This window comes from Lepidochelys kempii, chromosome 14, assembly GCF_965140265.1.
Source record: "Lepidochelys kempii isolate rLepKem1 chromosome 14, rLepKem1.hap2, whole genome shotgun sequence".
Classification (NCBI taxonomy): Eukaryota; Metazoa; Chordata; order Testudines; family Cheloniidae; genus Lepidochelys; species Lepidochelys kempii.
In genome coordinates, this window is record NC_133269.1 from 16,462,152 (window position 1) to 16,480,045 (window position 17,894).

Sequence of the window (17,894 nt, forward strand, 5' to 3'; positions counted from 1 at the left end):
AATCCGACTTTTACCTGTATCTGCATCCGCACCCTCAGCGGCAGGCTCTCAGAAGTCTCACAAGGGCTAGCTAGCAGGGGCGGGGGAAGGAATGAGTAAGGGGGCAGGGTCTTGCAGGGAAGAAGCAACGCAAGGGTGGGGACTGAGGGTAAGGGGCAGCGTGGGGGTGGGGTCTTGAGGAGAAAGGGCAGTGTGGGGCTGGAGAAGGAGCATTGCATCATGTGCTGCTCCCTTGGGCTCACAAGCAATGGCACACGGCAGCAGCAGTGTGTGTTGCATCCCAGTGGGGCAGAGGGATGGGGTGCTGGGCCGGCCGGGGGCGGGCCCTGCCACCCAGGAGCCTGCAGGATGGGCCTGGGAACGCAGCCAGTGCTGCCTGAGGGGCCCGAGCTGCTGGACAGGAAGCAGCACGGCAAGCGGGTGCTGGACAGCCCTGACTCTGACCTGCTGCCCAGCCCCGAGTGCACTGCGCCTCCCAGGCTGCTCGAGCCAGGCACCGTGGGCCAGGCACCGCCATTGAGTAGAGCTCTGCATGGTTGTATCTGCATCCAATCCATTATCTGCCAAAATGGTCTGCGGATATTAAAAGGATATCCGCAGATTTGCAGAGCTCTACACATAGGAACTAACATGCATGCAAGGAACAAGACCTTGAATCTCAAGTTTTGCAGATCAGATTTTCTATCTCAAGTCTAATACCCCTGTTGTAATATATCCTTTTGGGGATTTTTCCCCTCAATCCCATCACTGCCCAGAAACAAGATGCATTCCATTACCGTTGCAACCACCAACATTTCACACTGAACATTTTAGAGGGAAATTACTTTTTAACTAATACAGCTCATCCTTTGCAGTCTGTATAGTTAAGTTAAGATCTGAATCATGGAACATTTACATTGAACGTTTTAAGGAAACAAGTGACTTCCCCTCCCTTGCCCAGCTCCAAAAAAGAGCATAGCATAAAGTGCAGGCCTTCTATTTTGCTTGGAGGCCAGCATCACCGCACTACTCATGTTTGCAGGAAATGACAGGCAGGCTGCATCAAATCACCCTATCAGTGCTAAAAGCCCAAGCAACAGCTTCTATTGGGTAGACCCATGGAAAAAGTGGTGTACAGTATGTGAAACATACACAGATCATGGCAGAGGTCGGTGAGAAAGACTCACCTTGCCTAACTTTTGCCATGTTGACTGGACAGCTGTGCTTTAACTACACAAATCTTTCCTTGAACCCAGTTTGGATGAGGAGACATTCTAGCACTGTGTTGCTTTCAACTGAATATGGTGGGCTTGTTCACCAAACATTCTATCCTATCCTGCCAATAAGCTTTGACTCAGCTACTCAGGATTGAAAGACAATTTAGAGCCTGTGGAAAATATATGCACCACAGGGTGGAAAATCCAGTAATATCCTCAGAACAAAGACAACCTTACTCACCCTATTATACCAGCGATCATGGGCAAATTCTCAAATTATAAATCAGTCCTGCAACAGGTCACCAACCTTCACTGATACGTCAACGTAACCCCATATATGCCTGCTTTTGTTGGGGGGACAGAACAGTTGTGTAGTCATTTGGTGACAGAGCCTAAACAAGTAAAGCTAAGTGAGCCGGCTGTCATTAGGGTCATAAGGGACCATCATGATAATCTAGTCTGACCTCCTGCACATTGCAGCTATGCTGGGCAAGAGGAACGTCATGGTAAAACCTCAACTCTGAGACTCCCATGAATATAGTCCTGCAAATCTGCAGATATCCGCTTCAGATCCGCAGACCACTTTTGTGGATAGTGGATCGGATGCACTTACCACTGCGCAGGGTTCTACTCACAGGCGGTGCCTGGGCTGCAGCGTCCAGCTCGGGCAGCCCAGGGGGCACAGGCACTCAGGGCTGGCAGCAGAGCCAGTGGCTGGGGTTGGGCGGCAGGTCAGAGTTGGGGCTGTCCAGCACCCGCTCACTGCACTGCTTCCTGTCCAGCAGCTCAGGGCCCTCGGGCAGTGCCAGCTTCCCCATCATGACCCACCCTGGCAGCACTGGCCATGTTCCCAGTCCCAGGCCCGGCCCGTCAGCTCCTGGTCAGCAGGGCCCGCCCCACCCCTCCACCCCACTGTGATGCAACATGCACTGCTGCTGCCACCATGTGCCATCGCTTGTGAGCCCCAGCAGCAGCACGTGATGCCCCTTCCCCCCAGCCCCTCCTCCCTGCGCGGCCCCTTCTCCTTGAGAGCCCACTCCAGCACTATCCCTTATCCCCAGTCCCCAATCTCAAGCTGCCACTTCCCTGCAAAACCCCTCCCCTCCCCCTTGCTAGCCCTTGTGAGATGGCTTGCTACTGTGGATACAGGTAAAAGCCGGCTAGCGGATTGTAGGTTGATCCTGGCAGATGCGGATCCACATTTTTGTATCTGCGCAGGGCTCTACCCATGAAGTGCTGTCTTCCACAAGTCTATTGCAGCTCCTCAGAAGCCACTGCCGGCATCTCAGGCTACCGATTACTGCCCTTCATCCAGTCACAGCATTCTGACCACACTGGGTTCCGCTTTCCCCCTGAACAACAGGGTAATGTCCCTGAGAGCACTGAGACCAAGAGTTGTCCATTCAACTTCTGATTTTTTCTTGCTTGTCAAGTGTTCTACAACTAACTAGTCCCATTTCTTTATCTTCATTACTTCCCCCATCCTCTGGAAATGAACCTCTATTTGTGTTTCTTCGTGAACATTCTGAGTGTTAGTCTGCTGGCTCCATCAGCCTGCATACACAATGGTACTTAGACACAAGAAAGCTTTGTTTGCTATGAAACACCCAGCCAAGAATTATATAAAAACCCCCTGCCTCTCAGGAAGGCAAACAAAGAACCATTTATTTCCTTCAGGGGCATAGCCATGTCAGTGGGGCTGGGAGGTGAGAGAAAGATGCTATCAATGTTACATTTTTGGCTTAAAAAAAAAAATGTTTAAAGGTCACTTTGGAACTTTGTTTTATTCCACCTTCTCCTGAATTATACTTTTACATCACTGGAAAAACAAACAAACACACACACAGATGAGGGCTGAGTACCAGTAATTTTGAAGGCTTCCATGACAGTGGCTAGGTTCTCCTTTTCAGGAAACCAACCCATATATGACAAACATCACAGAACTGAGGAAGGAGAAGAAAAACCACTGTGGGGAGTACATAATTTAGTAGATTGCACAAAAGCAATAAACTTATTTACATGGCTTGTCACCTTTGCCTCCTTATGTCTATGTCATCCCTCCTTTCCGGAAGAAGTACTGCACAACTATTCGTTCCCTAAGGGCCTACACCAAAGTTGTTCAACAAACTGTATTACCCCTGGATTGTTTGATTATCACCCTGAATCATATTTATGCACTCAGCTCTTAGACCTTAGCCTACATACCTGCTCCTGAATGGCTTCTCTATATCTAAACAGTTTCCCTGTTTACAGTGTATTTTATCTTGCACCATTATTCCTGCAGTCTGGAGCCTTTGCGATTTTCCAACCTTTCCTTGCGAAATTCACAAAGTTATTTATTCTAGCAGTTTGTGTTGGGGTGTCCATCCCACACAAGGCCTGATGGGGTTAAGGTGGGCCAACTAACTGCACAGGCTGCTCCTGGAGGAAGAGCCAGGGAGCAATAAAGAGCACCTTCAGCTGCACAGGAACAAGAGGGCCTGTATAAAGCCCAATAGCTGAGAGTAAAAGGGGGCTGCAGAGAGGGTGCAGTCACACTCAGGGTGAAAGAAGGCAAGGTAGGAAGCAGCCCAGAGATACAGCAGCAAGGCTTAAGATTACAACAACAAGTAGTCAAGGTCTGTGCAGAGTCTCTAGGGTGGAACCCAGTGTAGTTGGCAGGCCTGGCTTCCTCTGCCAGACACTGGGGAAGTGGCACCATTATGGGGCAGTGAAAGGGAAGACTGTCTGGGACAGTGGGTCTCAAGAGACTTTGAGAACGCAGCCTGCCCTGGAAGGGAAAACTACAGGGACCTGGCCAGCGAGTCAAGCCACGAAGCAGGACAAGTTGTGTCCCGAAAGCACAAAACACAGAGTGACAGAGTGCAGCTGCAGGAAGGGATGTTGGCCTGGCAGAGCTAATCCCCAGATGCAGCCAGGAGGCGGAGGATCAGAGCACCCAGTGACATGGCTAAACAACTGGCTCAACAGAAGAGAGATTCTACTATGCAACATTTAACAACATTCTTGGAGCCAGGGAGCTCATTCCATTCACACCCCACTACCTTCACTTCTGGTATCTCAATTTATTATCAACTCTTCCATCTTTACTGCTTACAGCATGATTCCATAGTAGTTGAACAATATTTTAATATCAAGTTTTGTGCTGCTGAAGAGTCTGTCAAGATGGGAAGTTGCAAAACAATAATCCATTCACTTCCTCTCCTCACACTCCAGTTGGCCGACTTAAAATCTACTGCAGAATGGAGACAACCTTCAGCTTGTCCTCTCTAAGCAATGCAGTGAAGCACACATGAAGCTGAAGAATAAAGAACCTTGTCTGCATCACAGTGGCTGCTCATTTGGAGGCCAAGCCCTTTCAACACTCATTCAAAGATAAAAGAGCAGAGATTTTTTAGACAGGAATGATCAAGTCAGGTCTGGGGAAGGGCAAAATTCTGAACAACTTGACAGCAATTAGTGAGACATTCGTGTTTTCTCCTAAATTTACTGCCTACTCAAATTTTGATTTATCATTTCCCTGACTAAAATCCCTCATCTGTCTCAGATTTACATAATCAGCAGTGTTTGCCCGAACACCCCCATTCTATTAGCAGGTTTTGATCCTGCTGGGGAAAAACAGGGGGTCTGATCAATCAATCGGAGAGGAGACATTTCTTCACCTGTATGTATGTGATGTGAGAATAGTTTTTCTGGGAATAGACTATCTAAGGTATAGGCTGAATAGTTTTGAGAAAGGACCCCTCAGAGCAGCCAATCCTGGGAAAAAGATTCAAGCTGATCTTATATTGTCATTGATATTTTTATTAATGAAGCCAAGCCTTAGGAAGGGGATGAGTTTGGACTTGTTTAGTACATGGACTGTGTTTGCAGAGAAGACTGGAAAAGGCTTCTGCTCACAAGATGTTCCACCATCAATTTGTTCTTAAGTGCTGGTGAGCAGAGCAATAACAGAATGTGCAACTTGGGGAAAAGCCCTGAAAGCACATGAGTTTTCTCACTTTGCTAGCCAATAACAATGCAATATTCACCTCTGGTAATTTTGCATCTTTAAAGATTAGTATGAGACCTAGCTGCAACTACTTGTTTTTAATACTCCAGCACTGATTTTCACTGACTGCATTAATCATTTGGCAAGAAACCAGCAATGAGTGCCCACTTTCAAACTCAGCTCTTTGCCTTCGCTGACACTTCATCTATCCACCTATTCTACCAGAATCAAGCAAGATTCTCAGGGTAGCGGATGGTTTTCTAAGCCCATCATGACTTTCAGTATTTCTTTGCCCTCCTAACCCAAAGCCAGTACAGCCCAACCTAGAGAACAAGTAGACTGACCTGAGGAGGCATGCCCCAAGGCAGGGGTGGGCAAACTTTTGGCCCAAGGGCCACATCTGGGTATGGAAATTGTATGGCAGGCCATAAATGCTCACGAAATTGGGGGTTGGGGTGCGGGAGGGGTTGAGGGCTCCAGCTGGGGGTGCGGGCTCTGGGGTGAGGCCAGAAATGAGGAGTTCAGTGTGCAGGAGGGAGCTCCAGACTGTGGCAGGGGTGTGGGTCGGGGGGTAGGGGCTCCGGCTGGTGGTGCGGGCTCTGGGGTGCAGAAGGGTGAGACTGAGGGGTTCGGAGGGCAGGAGGGGGATCAGGGCTGGGACAGAGGGTGGGGCACTGGAGGGGGTAAGGGGCGCAGGCTCCAGGCAGCACTTACCTCAAGCAGCTCCAGGAAACAGCGGCATGTTCTGGCTCCGGCTCCTACGTGGAGGCGCAGCCAGGCGGCTCTGCCAATGGGAGCTGCAGGGGCTGCTGTGCGGAGCCCCCTGGCTGCCCCTACATGTAGGAGCCAGAGCGGGGACATACTGCTGCTTCTGGGAGCCGTGCAGAGCAGGGGCAAGCCCTGGACCCCACTCCCTGGCAGGAGCTCCAGGGCCGGATTAAAACGTCTGAAGGGCTGGATGCAGCCCCCTGGCCATAGTTTGCCACCGCTACCCTAAGGTCTACCTAAGAGCCAGAATGGAATGGTACAGTGGCGTGGAAGCACAGGAAGCAGTCAGAGCTTCAACATGAATTCAGTTTCATATCATTACAATCAAAGGAAAGGAAAGAGTAATTCTACTTGTAACGAAAGCAACAGCCCCTTTCGTTGCTAGCTCTGCTGCTTGGTAATTGGAAGGCAGAGGAAATTACACATCCTGAAATGGAAGTTCCAATCAAAATCACTGAGCAATAGAGTCTGTAGGGACTACATAGCACAGAACAGAGAAGTTTTCATTCACAGCCATCAGTTTTATTTGTTGTTGCCTGAAGTGGCACACTTAGCCTATCCAATTAAAAGCTTCTCAGCTGATTGTGGTGCGATCCACTGGGAATTTTGACAGCAAAACACCACCCTCCCAACAGCAATGGACATCAAGGCAGCAGCACTGGTAAAAAACACACGATTATGGTGGCAAGTAGATACAAAACCTCAGAACAAATCTGCTAAGCTGGAAATTCAAAGCACACTCCAGTGGACGGGATCCTCATGATCACAGATTTAAATTAAGCCAGAAAGTACCTACCTGGGTATTGTCTGTATAATGAAGATATCTTGGCCCCGGACAGATTCTTTTATTTCAACTCTTGTTTCTGAAGATGACAGAAAAATAGTCAGCCCTAAGCTGCTGCTTGGGAATGAAGCAGATAACGGAGCACATTAATCGCACCTTTTTCCAGCAGGTCAGGAATAAGGGCCAGATAAAGCAATGGAGTTTTAAAACCCACTCAATCTACCCAGAGAAAATTTACATATCATAAACAAGTGAGTCGGCTGGATTTTCCAGAAGGCTGCTCTTGGGAACCAAGGAGTTTGCATGATGTAGCAATGAGATATTTGTAGTTACAATGGGATGTAAAAATAGACGGAGAATTAGACTGAACTGCAATAACTTTACATGGGAGTGGGGGGAGGCAGGCAGAGAACTACTCAACTCCTACAGGTTGTTTCACCTCCAAAGCAGCATAAATCTGTAAGGAGGTTTTCTATTTCCTTTCTCTTGCTGATGATCGCTGTCAACACCACACTCAGTGAACAAAGAAATATCAAACATGTAACAGTCTACAGCATTTTATGAACGGGGAATAAGCCCTTCTATATCTTAGGGCGAGATCAGCTCTGTGCTTACAGGCTAGTAAACAATAGCATGCAGTGCAGAATTCAAAGTCAGAATGTATCTTTTGTTTTGCTTTTGAAGCAAGCAGACACTCTCCCCCAATTGGAGAGAGAGAGTTTCAGGTCAGAAATCAGAGTCTCCACTTAAACCATTTCTCCCTCGCCACTCAAGTTTCAAGTTACAATAAGCCAACTAGTGAACCAGCTCTTCAAGCCAGAACAATACTACTAGGGTATGAAGACTTTTCAAGCATTCCGTTTCCATACATTCATGATAAAATAAGAGGCTAAGTTGGTGGGAAGGGGAGAGAAAGATGGGGCAGATTCAGCAGGTTGTGAAATTCAAAGTCCAATTATTTGGGCAATTGTGATAACTTAAAGGGATTTAGCTCAAAGAGATTAATGATTTGCAGTGCAGTGATGAAGGATGGATCTGTACCCTGAAGCAAATGTCCCGATTTAAAAGGTTATATCACAGTAAACTCAAAAGACAGCGAGCATGAGCCAAGACTCATGCAGAAAGACTCAATCAGTCTCCATAAGTTAGAATGGCAGACTGCACAGATTGAAGAGCAAAACCTGAAAGCACAAGGTGTTCCGGATGATGCTCTATAACTGTATAAGGGCAGCAACTAAAATCCCAATAGCTTAAAATATCCATATTTTGACTGCTCAGGACTGAATCAGCACCCAGTGATAACCTCTTCTTGGGGCGTTTCAATGCAAAACTGGCTGAACATTCTTCACTGTTGTGGCAAATAAGCAAGCCAACAGACAGGCGGCAAGGTCTTATTGCTGACATATAAAACATTTAATTGTCCTAGGACTGGAGGTAGCTATAACACTGTATATCATTCTATGTACCACAAGGCAACTGAGGTCTGCTGGGTGGTCCTTGCTCCATTTCAATCTGGTTTGGGCCAGGCTCCCTAACAGACAAGTAATTTTCAGATGGGATCCTTTTTTGTAACTGTCCATCAGAGTCCCTTGCCTGTTTTGAAATTCATTGTATAGACTTCCACTTCAGTCATTCCTCCTGTTACTACTTACTCCTCTGTACAAATGGCAGTGGAGAACTGAAATTACAGCTAGGCCATTGGGCTGTTTTCAGCCAACACACACATTTGTTTCAACAAAGCACTCAGATATCTGAAGACAGGTGCTCAAATACATTTAAATAAGAGATAAAGTTGAACATGGTTCAAAGAAGAACTAGATAATTCACAGAGGACAGGTCCAGCAAGGTCTATTAGCCAGGATGGGCAGGAATGCAAAACCATGCTCTGAAGTGTTCCTAATGCCTAGCCTCTACTTGCCAGAAGCTGGGAATGGGTGACAGGGGATGGACCACTTAACGATTACCTGTTCTGTTCATTCCCTCTGAAGCACCTGGCATTGGCCACTGTGGGAAGACAGGATACTGGGCTAAATGGATCATCGGTCTCACCCAGAATGGCCATTCTTATGCAACTTCTAGGGCCCTCTTTGAGTAACTCTTTGAATTTGCATTCTCTAGACTGAGATGACAGCGCTGGTAGAGAGATCATCCAGTCTTGTATAGATGGGGAAACTGAGGCACGGACCAATTTAATGACTTGCCTAAGGTCATACAGGAAGTTTAGCAGAGGCAGGAACAGGAATGATCTCCTGACTTAAAAACACACGATCATCCTTTTCCCTATAATATTTCTCTGTTACCTAGTCCCTTATTACACAAGTTTGGTCAGCAGATTTCTAAATGTAATAGTGAGACAGGCTTGCAAGCACAGTAACACTGACTCACCTCCATTGGTTTCCTGGTACACCGCAGATTTTCCCAACTCAACACCAAGACGCCTGATAAAAAGGGGGGAGGAGAGGGTTAAAAATAGATTAAATTGGTTTGTTTTCTAAAGCACTGGTGTTCTGAGGCATTAAATGGCTCACCATATGAAGCTTCGCCTTATACAGTGTCAAATAAAAATTACAGCATGTGTAAATCATTTATCAAATTACCAAATGGAGAATTTAGTACAAAAATGCAAGCTGCAATGTTCAAATTAAGACATTCATTTTAAAAGCCAAGTGTATTAAGTGTGACTCAAAGCTCTTTACTTGTGAAAGTATTAAAAAAGGCTATACAAATTATCTAGTCTCTTCAAGAATGCTACCATCATTCCCCTGCCAAGTAACTTGTTTACTTTAATATTATACAGTGTGGTAGGAGGCAGAAGCAGTACTGGGGCAGACTGTTTGGCTGCAGATTAATGATATACCAAGAATAGTCAGTCTTTTCAGATCAGATGCTATATCTCCAATGGTATAGAATAAAGTGTACTCTCAGCCAGAAAATACATATTTTAAAATAAAATGGGATAGAACCCAAATGACTGCAAGAGTTTTGTACACATTCCTTATTACTGACCTACTATACCTGCCCCAACTGCACATAAGATCAATACCCACACTGGGGTCTATGAAAAAACCCAGAGTTAGGAGATTTGAATCTCAGAATAGAACTGTACATTGAGTTTATGTGCTTCTTCGCAACACATTAACACACTTTTAAAAATTCACCCCACTGACCCAGCGTCTCTCATCTTCCCTTGCCATCCTTCTAGGGTCCCACTCACCTGTCTGGATTGGTTTCATTTTCAAATCAAGTTTTTTGATTTTTCAGATTACTTTTTACATTTTTCTGATGTCAGAAATACATAAAACTAAAACCGTCCATTAGCAAGAAGAAGTAGTCAATTAAAGGCATCTATTTTTTATGTACAGATACACAGAATACAAAGCATAACTGTTAGAATTCTACCTACTGTTATATAATAAAGATCCTTTTAACAAGCCTCTTGGGGTATGTTGACACTGCAGTAAAAGACCTGCGGTTGGCCTGGGCCAGCTGGCTCAGGCTGTGGGGCCACAAAACTGGAGTGTAGATGTTTGGGCTTGGGCTAGAGCCCAGGCCCTGGCACTCTCCCCGTCAGTGCCTTAGAGCCTGGTCTCCAGCCAAAAATCAAGTGTCTATACTGCAATTTTACAGCCTCACACCCCAGACAGCTAACCCAAACCAGCAGCTGCTGTGTGGCAAGTTTTTACTGCAGTGTAGACATACCCTTAAAGGACTCCACTGTTTTATGAAGTAGGTTTCATTACATTGTGTGTGTGTATTTAACATATTTCCAAATTAATTTGCTGTATTTAAAATTTAACTATACTAAAAGATAATTTGTTTAAAAGATATCTGATTACAGATGTAATTCATCTAGAATGTTCAGCTAAGATCTCAATGACATGTAGATGCTCTATTCTGCACAAGTGTGTGTTTCATCTCAGCTGAGTCACAGGGTAGTTAGATTGAGCCCCGAATATTCATAGCCTTTTCAATTAAAAGGATTATTCACTGAATTACCAGTTGTAGTTTTGAGTCTAGTAAATACATTCTTTTAACACATGGGTTTTCCTGTTAGTTTCATGGATCCTTATATAAATACAAAGAACGTAGGCACATGCATAAATATTTCAGTTAGGAAACAAACCTCAAAATAAAGCTTATTTTTGAGAACATATAATTATCCTCACCTTGTGTTACAAGCCTGTTCTAGCCACAATTTTTATTGCAACTGACCTACAGCTAGAAAAGATACCATAATTAACCACCACCTCATCCTACACAGCTAAGTGCAGTGATGGTGCAGACATTCATTTATAAGGTGGCTCAAGTGTCTAAAAATGGCTTAGTCTGCAAAAGGTCACATATAGCCAGAAATGTACTGAAAAGGAGCTGGTGGCTAGGATACTGTGGTTTTCACCTACTCTGTGGCTGTTATTTGGATTTTAAACTGCCACCTGCATTGGGCACAAGGGAGTTCTGTTTACTATCTCATTTGAAGGACACTAGGTGGTACTATCAGTCTGTAGTATTATTAAAGGGTAGAAAAGGAAGGTGAATGTCTCCACTTTTTATTACTGCCGAGGGTCCACACGTATTGCTATTACATTGCTTTTCAACCATGCATATTGAAGTACTTTACAAAGAAGATATCCCTTATCTCTATTTTACAGATTGGGAAACTGAGGCAGAGAGTTTAAGTAACTTTCCCATGGCACTCTTAGTACTAGTCAGAAGCAGAACCAGGAATAGAATCCAGAGATTAATCCCAGTTCCTTGTCCTATCCAGTGGGGTATGCTAACTGCTTAAGAGTGCAGGCAGACAAGACATAGGACCCGACTCCTAGTGGAAGGGACACAGCAGCCTACAGTCACCTAGCAAAGTCTGTCACCCAATAACAAGGTAGCTCCCTTCTAAGTATCACTGCTTCAAATGAAAGCCGGCAGCTTGCTATGCACAGCCAAGCTCTGATAAACCTGAACGGATCGCTGTCAGGCTGTCACAGCAAATGCAAGTCCTTCAGTTGAAAGGCCTGAAGAGCATTAGCTTCCATTTTGTAGCCTGATGGGATTCTGCAGCCCTCCTGACCACAAAGCCAGAAACGTAAAACCATGGAAGTTTGGCCTGCTACTGAGAGATTCAGCTCAAAATCTAGAGAACAAAAAAACCAAAAACAAACACAAAGCATTGGAAAAAAAAGATGCCTAAAAATGCAAGCTCTTTCCTCCATGAGCACACAGAAATTCTTAACCATTTTTTGGAGATACATAAATTCCAACTTCACAAGCAGGCAATTTATTCTGCTTTCTCCATTTGGAAAAGGTGTTCTGCTAAAAGAGACTGTCACCCAGACACCTGTAGCCAACCACTGATCTAAGGACAGTGAGCAATCTAAGCTTACGGGAAGCCTTTAAAATACTTTAGCTGGAAAGATCTTAGCAAAATGCCATTTGGAAAGTGGCAGATTCAACACTGCATAGTGTAAGATAAATAAAGAGAAGGTCTGCAATGCTTTGAGAGATTGCACTGGCAAGAACCCAGTTACGCAGAGCAGGAAACAAGAGCCTGATGCTTCAGAATTAATAATAGAGTAGACGATGCAAGCTAGGTTCTGTGCTGCTGAAATAAGAGGCTAAAAGAAGGCAAGTTACTTCTCTGAACAAGTGAAGGCCATAGAGTCAACTTTCAGTGTAACTGAATTGGCGCAGCTCGGGTTTAGATAACAGGACAAGTAAAAGTATTGAGAACACACTTGTGGATACTGTCATCAGCCCACAAACCCCAAAGCAGGGATCGGCAAACTTTGGCTCGCAGCCTGCCAGGGTAAGCCCCCAGCAGGCTGGGCCGGTTTGTCTACCTGCCACGTCCGGCCGATCATGGCTCCCACTGGCCACAGTTCGCTGTCCCAGGCCATCGGGGACTGTGGGAAGCGGCAGCCAGAACACCCCTCGGGCTGCGCCACTTCCCACAGCCCCCATTGGCCTGGAGCGAAGAACCACAGCCAGTGGGAGCTGCAATCGGCCAAACCTGCGGATGCGGCAGGTAAACAAACTGGCCCAGCTCGCCGGGGGCTTACCCTTGTGGGCCGTGGGCCAAAGGTTGCTGATCCCTGCCCTAAAGCACTGACTGCTCAAAAACACTGGAGAAAGCAAGAGTTGCATTTCAAGTTACCTTTTTTTATACATGGATTATTATTTGTACAGCTTTTTCTCAGTAGACAGACACCTGATCTGCAGTGATTGTGTACAGAGCCCACCAGCCAATGGTTTCATAAAATCTAGGCAGTTCAGGCAGATTCAGGCCTTTATTACTTAAACCGAGTTGATATAAAGTACTCTAAATTGGTTTAAGTGTTTCTACACAAAGGAGTTACACTGATTTACTAAAATCAGTTTGTGCACACTTGTGTAGTTAAAACCTCAGTTTTCAGCTCTGTCCTAAAAGGATGCTGATAACAGCCTTGACTAGATCAGGGTTCTATCAGTTGCTTGTTTACCCCTTAAAGGCAGAGGCGGGGCAAGGGCGATGTCAGATTCCCTCTGGAGAAGACTGAATTCCACAGAATTACTTACTATCATTTATGTCAACAGGAGGTTTGCACAAAGGTCCAGGGTAGAATATGGCCTTACGGAATAAACTTATAGTTAGAAAGACAAGGTGGGTGAGGTAATATCTTTTACTGGACCAACTTGTGTCGGTGAGATAGACAAGTTTCTGAGCTTATACAGAGCTCTTCTTCAGGCCTGGGAAACATACTCAGTGTCACAGCTAAATACAAAGTAGAACAGATTGTTTAGCATAAGTAGATAATACATTTCAAGGGACCATTCAAGGTGAAGTAGCTCATTAACACCCCTCCAGTCATAAGGGGGAAAGGCACTTGGAGATGCAGGGTTGTTGAGGTCCCAAAGCACAGGCTCCAGCATGAGCCTGAACATCTACACCTCAATTTTACAGCCCCCATAGCCCAAGCCAGCTGACAGAGGACAGCCATGGTGTTTAATTGCAGTGTAAATGCTACAGTCAAGGCCCTGTTAACTCCATGACAAGACGGTACCAAATCCCCCATCTACAACTTTGTGACAACAACCCCTACTTTTAGTAGCAATGTGAATTTATTCCAATACTCTGGAATACCCTCCATTCTCATCCTCAACGGCTCAGAATTGAAAATATTCATTGATGATGTTATTATTTTTAAGAATGGGTTTCTTTGCTATGCTGTGCAGGTGGCCTGGCCCATTTTCCAGGCATCAGCTCCCCCAGTGTTGTCCAGGTTACTCGTCGCACAACCTCCCTCCCAAGATGCGTCAGGGAAGCAAGAATCTTGTAGCCAGCATCAGCAGCTCACCTCCCCGGGTCCCTGCCTTGGCTGCTGCACATTTCTCCAAGCAATTCAACTCATCAGCCTACAATTTTGGCTCCCCAGTTCTTGGCTACAAGGTGAACCTCTGCTGCCTCGCTCCATGGAACAGTGCAGGGAGCATGCAGTAATCCAGTTAATTCCCCCTTGTGCTGGAAGATGGAGAGCAGATCCCAGAAGGGCAGACACACAAAACAAGATGTTAGATGCCTGGTTACAGCAAAATGGCAAATTCTGCAACGAAGACACTGATCTTTGTGGAATTGTAGGAAAATGTCGAATTGCACAACCAGAGTATCATGGAGTCCATGGAGCCCTGACTGAGATAGAATGTGGCAGTTCACACCTCTCAGCTGTTTCAGGACTTCTCCAAACTCAGGCAGACACCATCACATTGGTTTATGCTAGGTTCACATTTGAGGGTTTTTTGTTTTGTTTTTAAAGTGAGAGCTGAGATTCTGGAGAACAACTCTGCAGCACGGGATGAATTCTGCAGCACTGCAGAGTACAAATTTCCCTTTCTTTCTAGAGTGTACTGAAGATATTTTAAACTAACAGCATGGTGGACTCCTCTCCACACATTTCGTACAGTCTTACTTACAATTCAGATTTTAAACTCTTTCAGGCAGAGGTTGTAGCTGTCTTCTGTGAAGCACCCTGCACAATTGTGCCCGATAAAACAGTAACGACTGAGACAAGAAAATATAGCCTTGGCTTGATGGTACTTCATCTATATGACCAGGCAAAACAATACAGGTTCTTACCACTAGCAACAGGTTATAATTGGGAGTTTTCTTCATTTTTTATAATTAGGTGTACAAAGACTCTTCACAGATGAGTTAGCATGGTGAAGATTATACCTACTACATTTGCTTCCTCCACTCTATGCCAGATACCAAATGCACATGCAAAATTATCTCAACATAATTTACATTCAAGCCTCAATGAAAAATCAGGATTTAACACTGAAATTAAACAGAAAATGCTGTTTATATTTGCAGTTGAAACCTCCCAACCAGGATATAATTTCATCCTGGCATTGACCTTCTGGTGACACCACTTCTTCATTAGCCTCTACTCAGTGAGACACCAAAAAAGGCAACAGTTTGTTCAAAATTGCCTGGAGTGCTACACTATGGGTTGTAGACCATGCTTGGGCTGACTGAATAGGAGTGACTGTGCCCTACGACCACGATAGCAAGGGCAAAGAAACCATAGCCTGGGCATGAGCTGCCTCCTGTAAAACTTTTAAATACACTCTACAGTCAGCCATTCTTCCTAGTGCAACAGCAACCCTGCAACAAGTTGTCTGATTTCTCTTGATTTTGAATGGGTGAAAGGGGAAGGACAAACAGTAGATACTTTTCCTACTATACACACAGAGATTAGGTTTCATGTGAGCAGCTCACATATCTGAGTAAGGCCTATTATCAAGGATACAAACCTGGCTTTTCCCCCCTCACATAACTAGAGCCTAGCAAATTCACAGATATCTGCTTTATATCCATGGATGCAGCTGTATTGTTTACCATCTTTGCAGATCCAATCCAATATTTTTTAATCCATGCACAGCTCTAGCACAGCAGGTCTTAATTGGGGTCATTTCAGGGGGTCCTCCCGTAGGGCTCCAGCCCCACCCCTACACCAGGGCTCCAGGTTTCTGCCCCACAGGGCCCATGGAGCCCCTGAAACTACTGATGCCCTGTTGAGCATGCCCTCTAGAGCAGCAGTTCTCAAACTTCATTGCACCGTGACACACATCTGACAACAAAAATTACTGCACGACCCCAGGAGGAGGGACCGAAGTCTGAGCCCACCCAAGCCCCACCGCCCCGGGGCCAAAGCCCAAGGGTTTCAGCCCCGGGCAGGGGGCCTATAACGTGAGCCCTTCCACCCCAGGCAGTGGGGCTTGGGCTTCAGCCCCAGGACCCAGCAAGTCTAATGCCAGCCCCGATGACCCCATTAAAACAGGGTCCCAACCCACAGTTTGAGAACTGCTGCTCTAGAGGGTGCTGGTGTGGATCCAAATTTTTGTATCTCCACAGGGCTCTATACATAACTGCAGACTTGAAAGAAGCTAAGCACCTGCAACTTCCACTCAAATATCAGAAGCTGCAGGTGCTCAGCACCTCTCAGTATGAAGCCTTGCGGGCATCATTCGTTCTAGTCAGGATGATAATCAAACAGTTGAACCATTAGCATATGTTATGCAGATACTCCCTTACCTTTTCCAGTCTATTACTTATGAGTGAATCTCCTCTAATGTGAGAGAGAAAGCAAGCAGAGAGACATTATCCAAAATAAATTCCTGTTTGGTAAAACTACTAACTCCACCCAAGTCACCCAGAAACTCCCTCTCAAGGTGCCTCAAAATCCTATACTCCAGGCTGTGCAGTGACAACATTCCAGCAAAAAACAATGCTGCACTCATTTTATATTCTTTCCTGACACCACCTGCCATCCTTCAGTTATGAGTTTACCTCCTTTTGTCCAGGGCTCCAATGCAGTTTTATTCTTCAAGATTTGGTACTGTCCTGCAGTGAGTCTTCATGTTTTAGCATGAAGGAGAGTGCGTGCTGTTCCCTACTCCTTCCACTCTGGGACATATAAAGACAGGCGGCACACAGAGGCCAGGGAGCATGAAACTAGCAGCCCTGTGGGTCTGTACTCCGATTCCCTCACATCATCCACTCTTTTGCTTTGGTCTTCTCCAAGAGATCCCTGCAAGGAGGGCTGGACACAGCTTTTTCCAGGAACCCAATAGTACTGCCTCCTTCTTCAGCTAAAGAGAGTTTCTCATGAGCTAGGAGCACTTCTCTGGTTTAAAGGAGTGGTGTACAGGGCTCATTATGATCACACAAAGATCAGAACGCCCATTTTTAATCCTATCCTTATTAGTCCATTCTGTTTATGCTCACAATTTTCTTTCCATCTTTAGATCCCCATTATTTTCCATACTTCGAGCCAAATGAATGCTTATATATTTTATATTACACACACACACCCTCCTGCAGTATGCACAAGGTTAATAGTAGTACCATGTTCCAGAACACACTGGCATTCTCATGCATTTGGTAGGCATTAGTAGACTTCAACTCCTCCTCTCAGCTAAGCGTGGTGAGTGGTACATAGCATTTGTATCCTCTGTATGAAATACATTCTGCAATCAGAGAACGAGATCCAAGTGCATCTGTGCTGCTCCTATATTTAAACTGTTTTGTTCGCAGAGCAGATGTTACTACATCTGAATGCAGTGCCCACTAGAGCTGCAATGGTCAAGGAACCGTCTGTCTTACAAAAATTGGTATTTTCCAAAGGAGGCTTATAATCAGGCTACACAGATCCTCCTAGCAACAATGTGACATCAGTAAGGGAAAGGGATTAAAAAAAAAACAACAACAACAAACCCAACAGTAAAAAAAAAACCCACAAGTTTATCTGAGATGCAGGAGAGTCTATGGGATAGCTTGGGGAGGGAAGGGAGGGCAGAGTTGTGCTATGTAACTGAAGTGTCTGTGTTGTTTAAAAAGGAAGTTTTGCAAGATATTAAGTCATTCATGATACAGCATATGCTTAGCTCCAGCACTGTCAAACATAAGCCAATCAAAAGTTATGGAAATTCAAAGTTAAAGCTAAATCTGTCATTTACTCACCCATCATACATTAGCAATGTAGGTGTCAGTAGCGGAGGATCTTAAAACTCTAAACTTGCTAGGAGTGCATAAAGTGGGTATTTGAACCTTGAGAGTTTCATTCTTGAGAGAAATAGCCAGATGCTTAACATTTAATCTTTTGAAATATTCCTCACATTTTCT

At 45.2% G+C, this 17,894-nt stretch overlaps 1 protein-coding gene across 5 annotated transcripts in view; it reads right to left on the reverse strand.

The window, feature by feature from the left end:
* The window catches only part of PRPSAP1 (phosphoribosyl pyrophosphate synthetase associated protein 1), a 42,148-nt gene that overhangs the window by 19,983 nt on the left and 4,271 nt on the right, over positions 1 to 17,894 (reverse strand). For all 5 annotated transcript variants that reach the window (XM_073310952.1, XM_073310951.1, XM_073310950.1 and 2 more), the window contains 2 exons: positions 9,125 to 9,177; positions 6,752 to 6,818 (listed from right to left, as the gene is read on the reverse strand). In XM_073310952.1, coding sequence (XP_073167053.1) covers positions 6,752 to 6,818; positions 9,125 to 9,177 — 120 coding nt within the window. The remainder of the gene's footprint in view (positions 1 to 6,751; positions 6,819 to 9,124; positions 9,178 to 17,894) is intronic.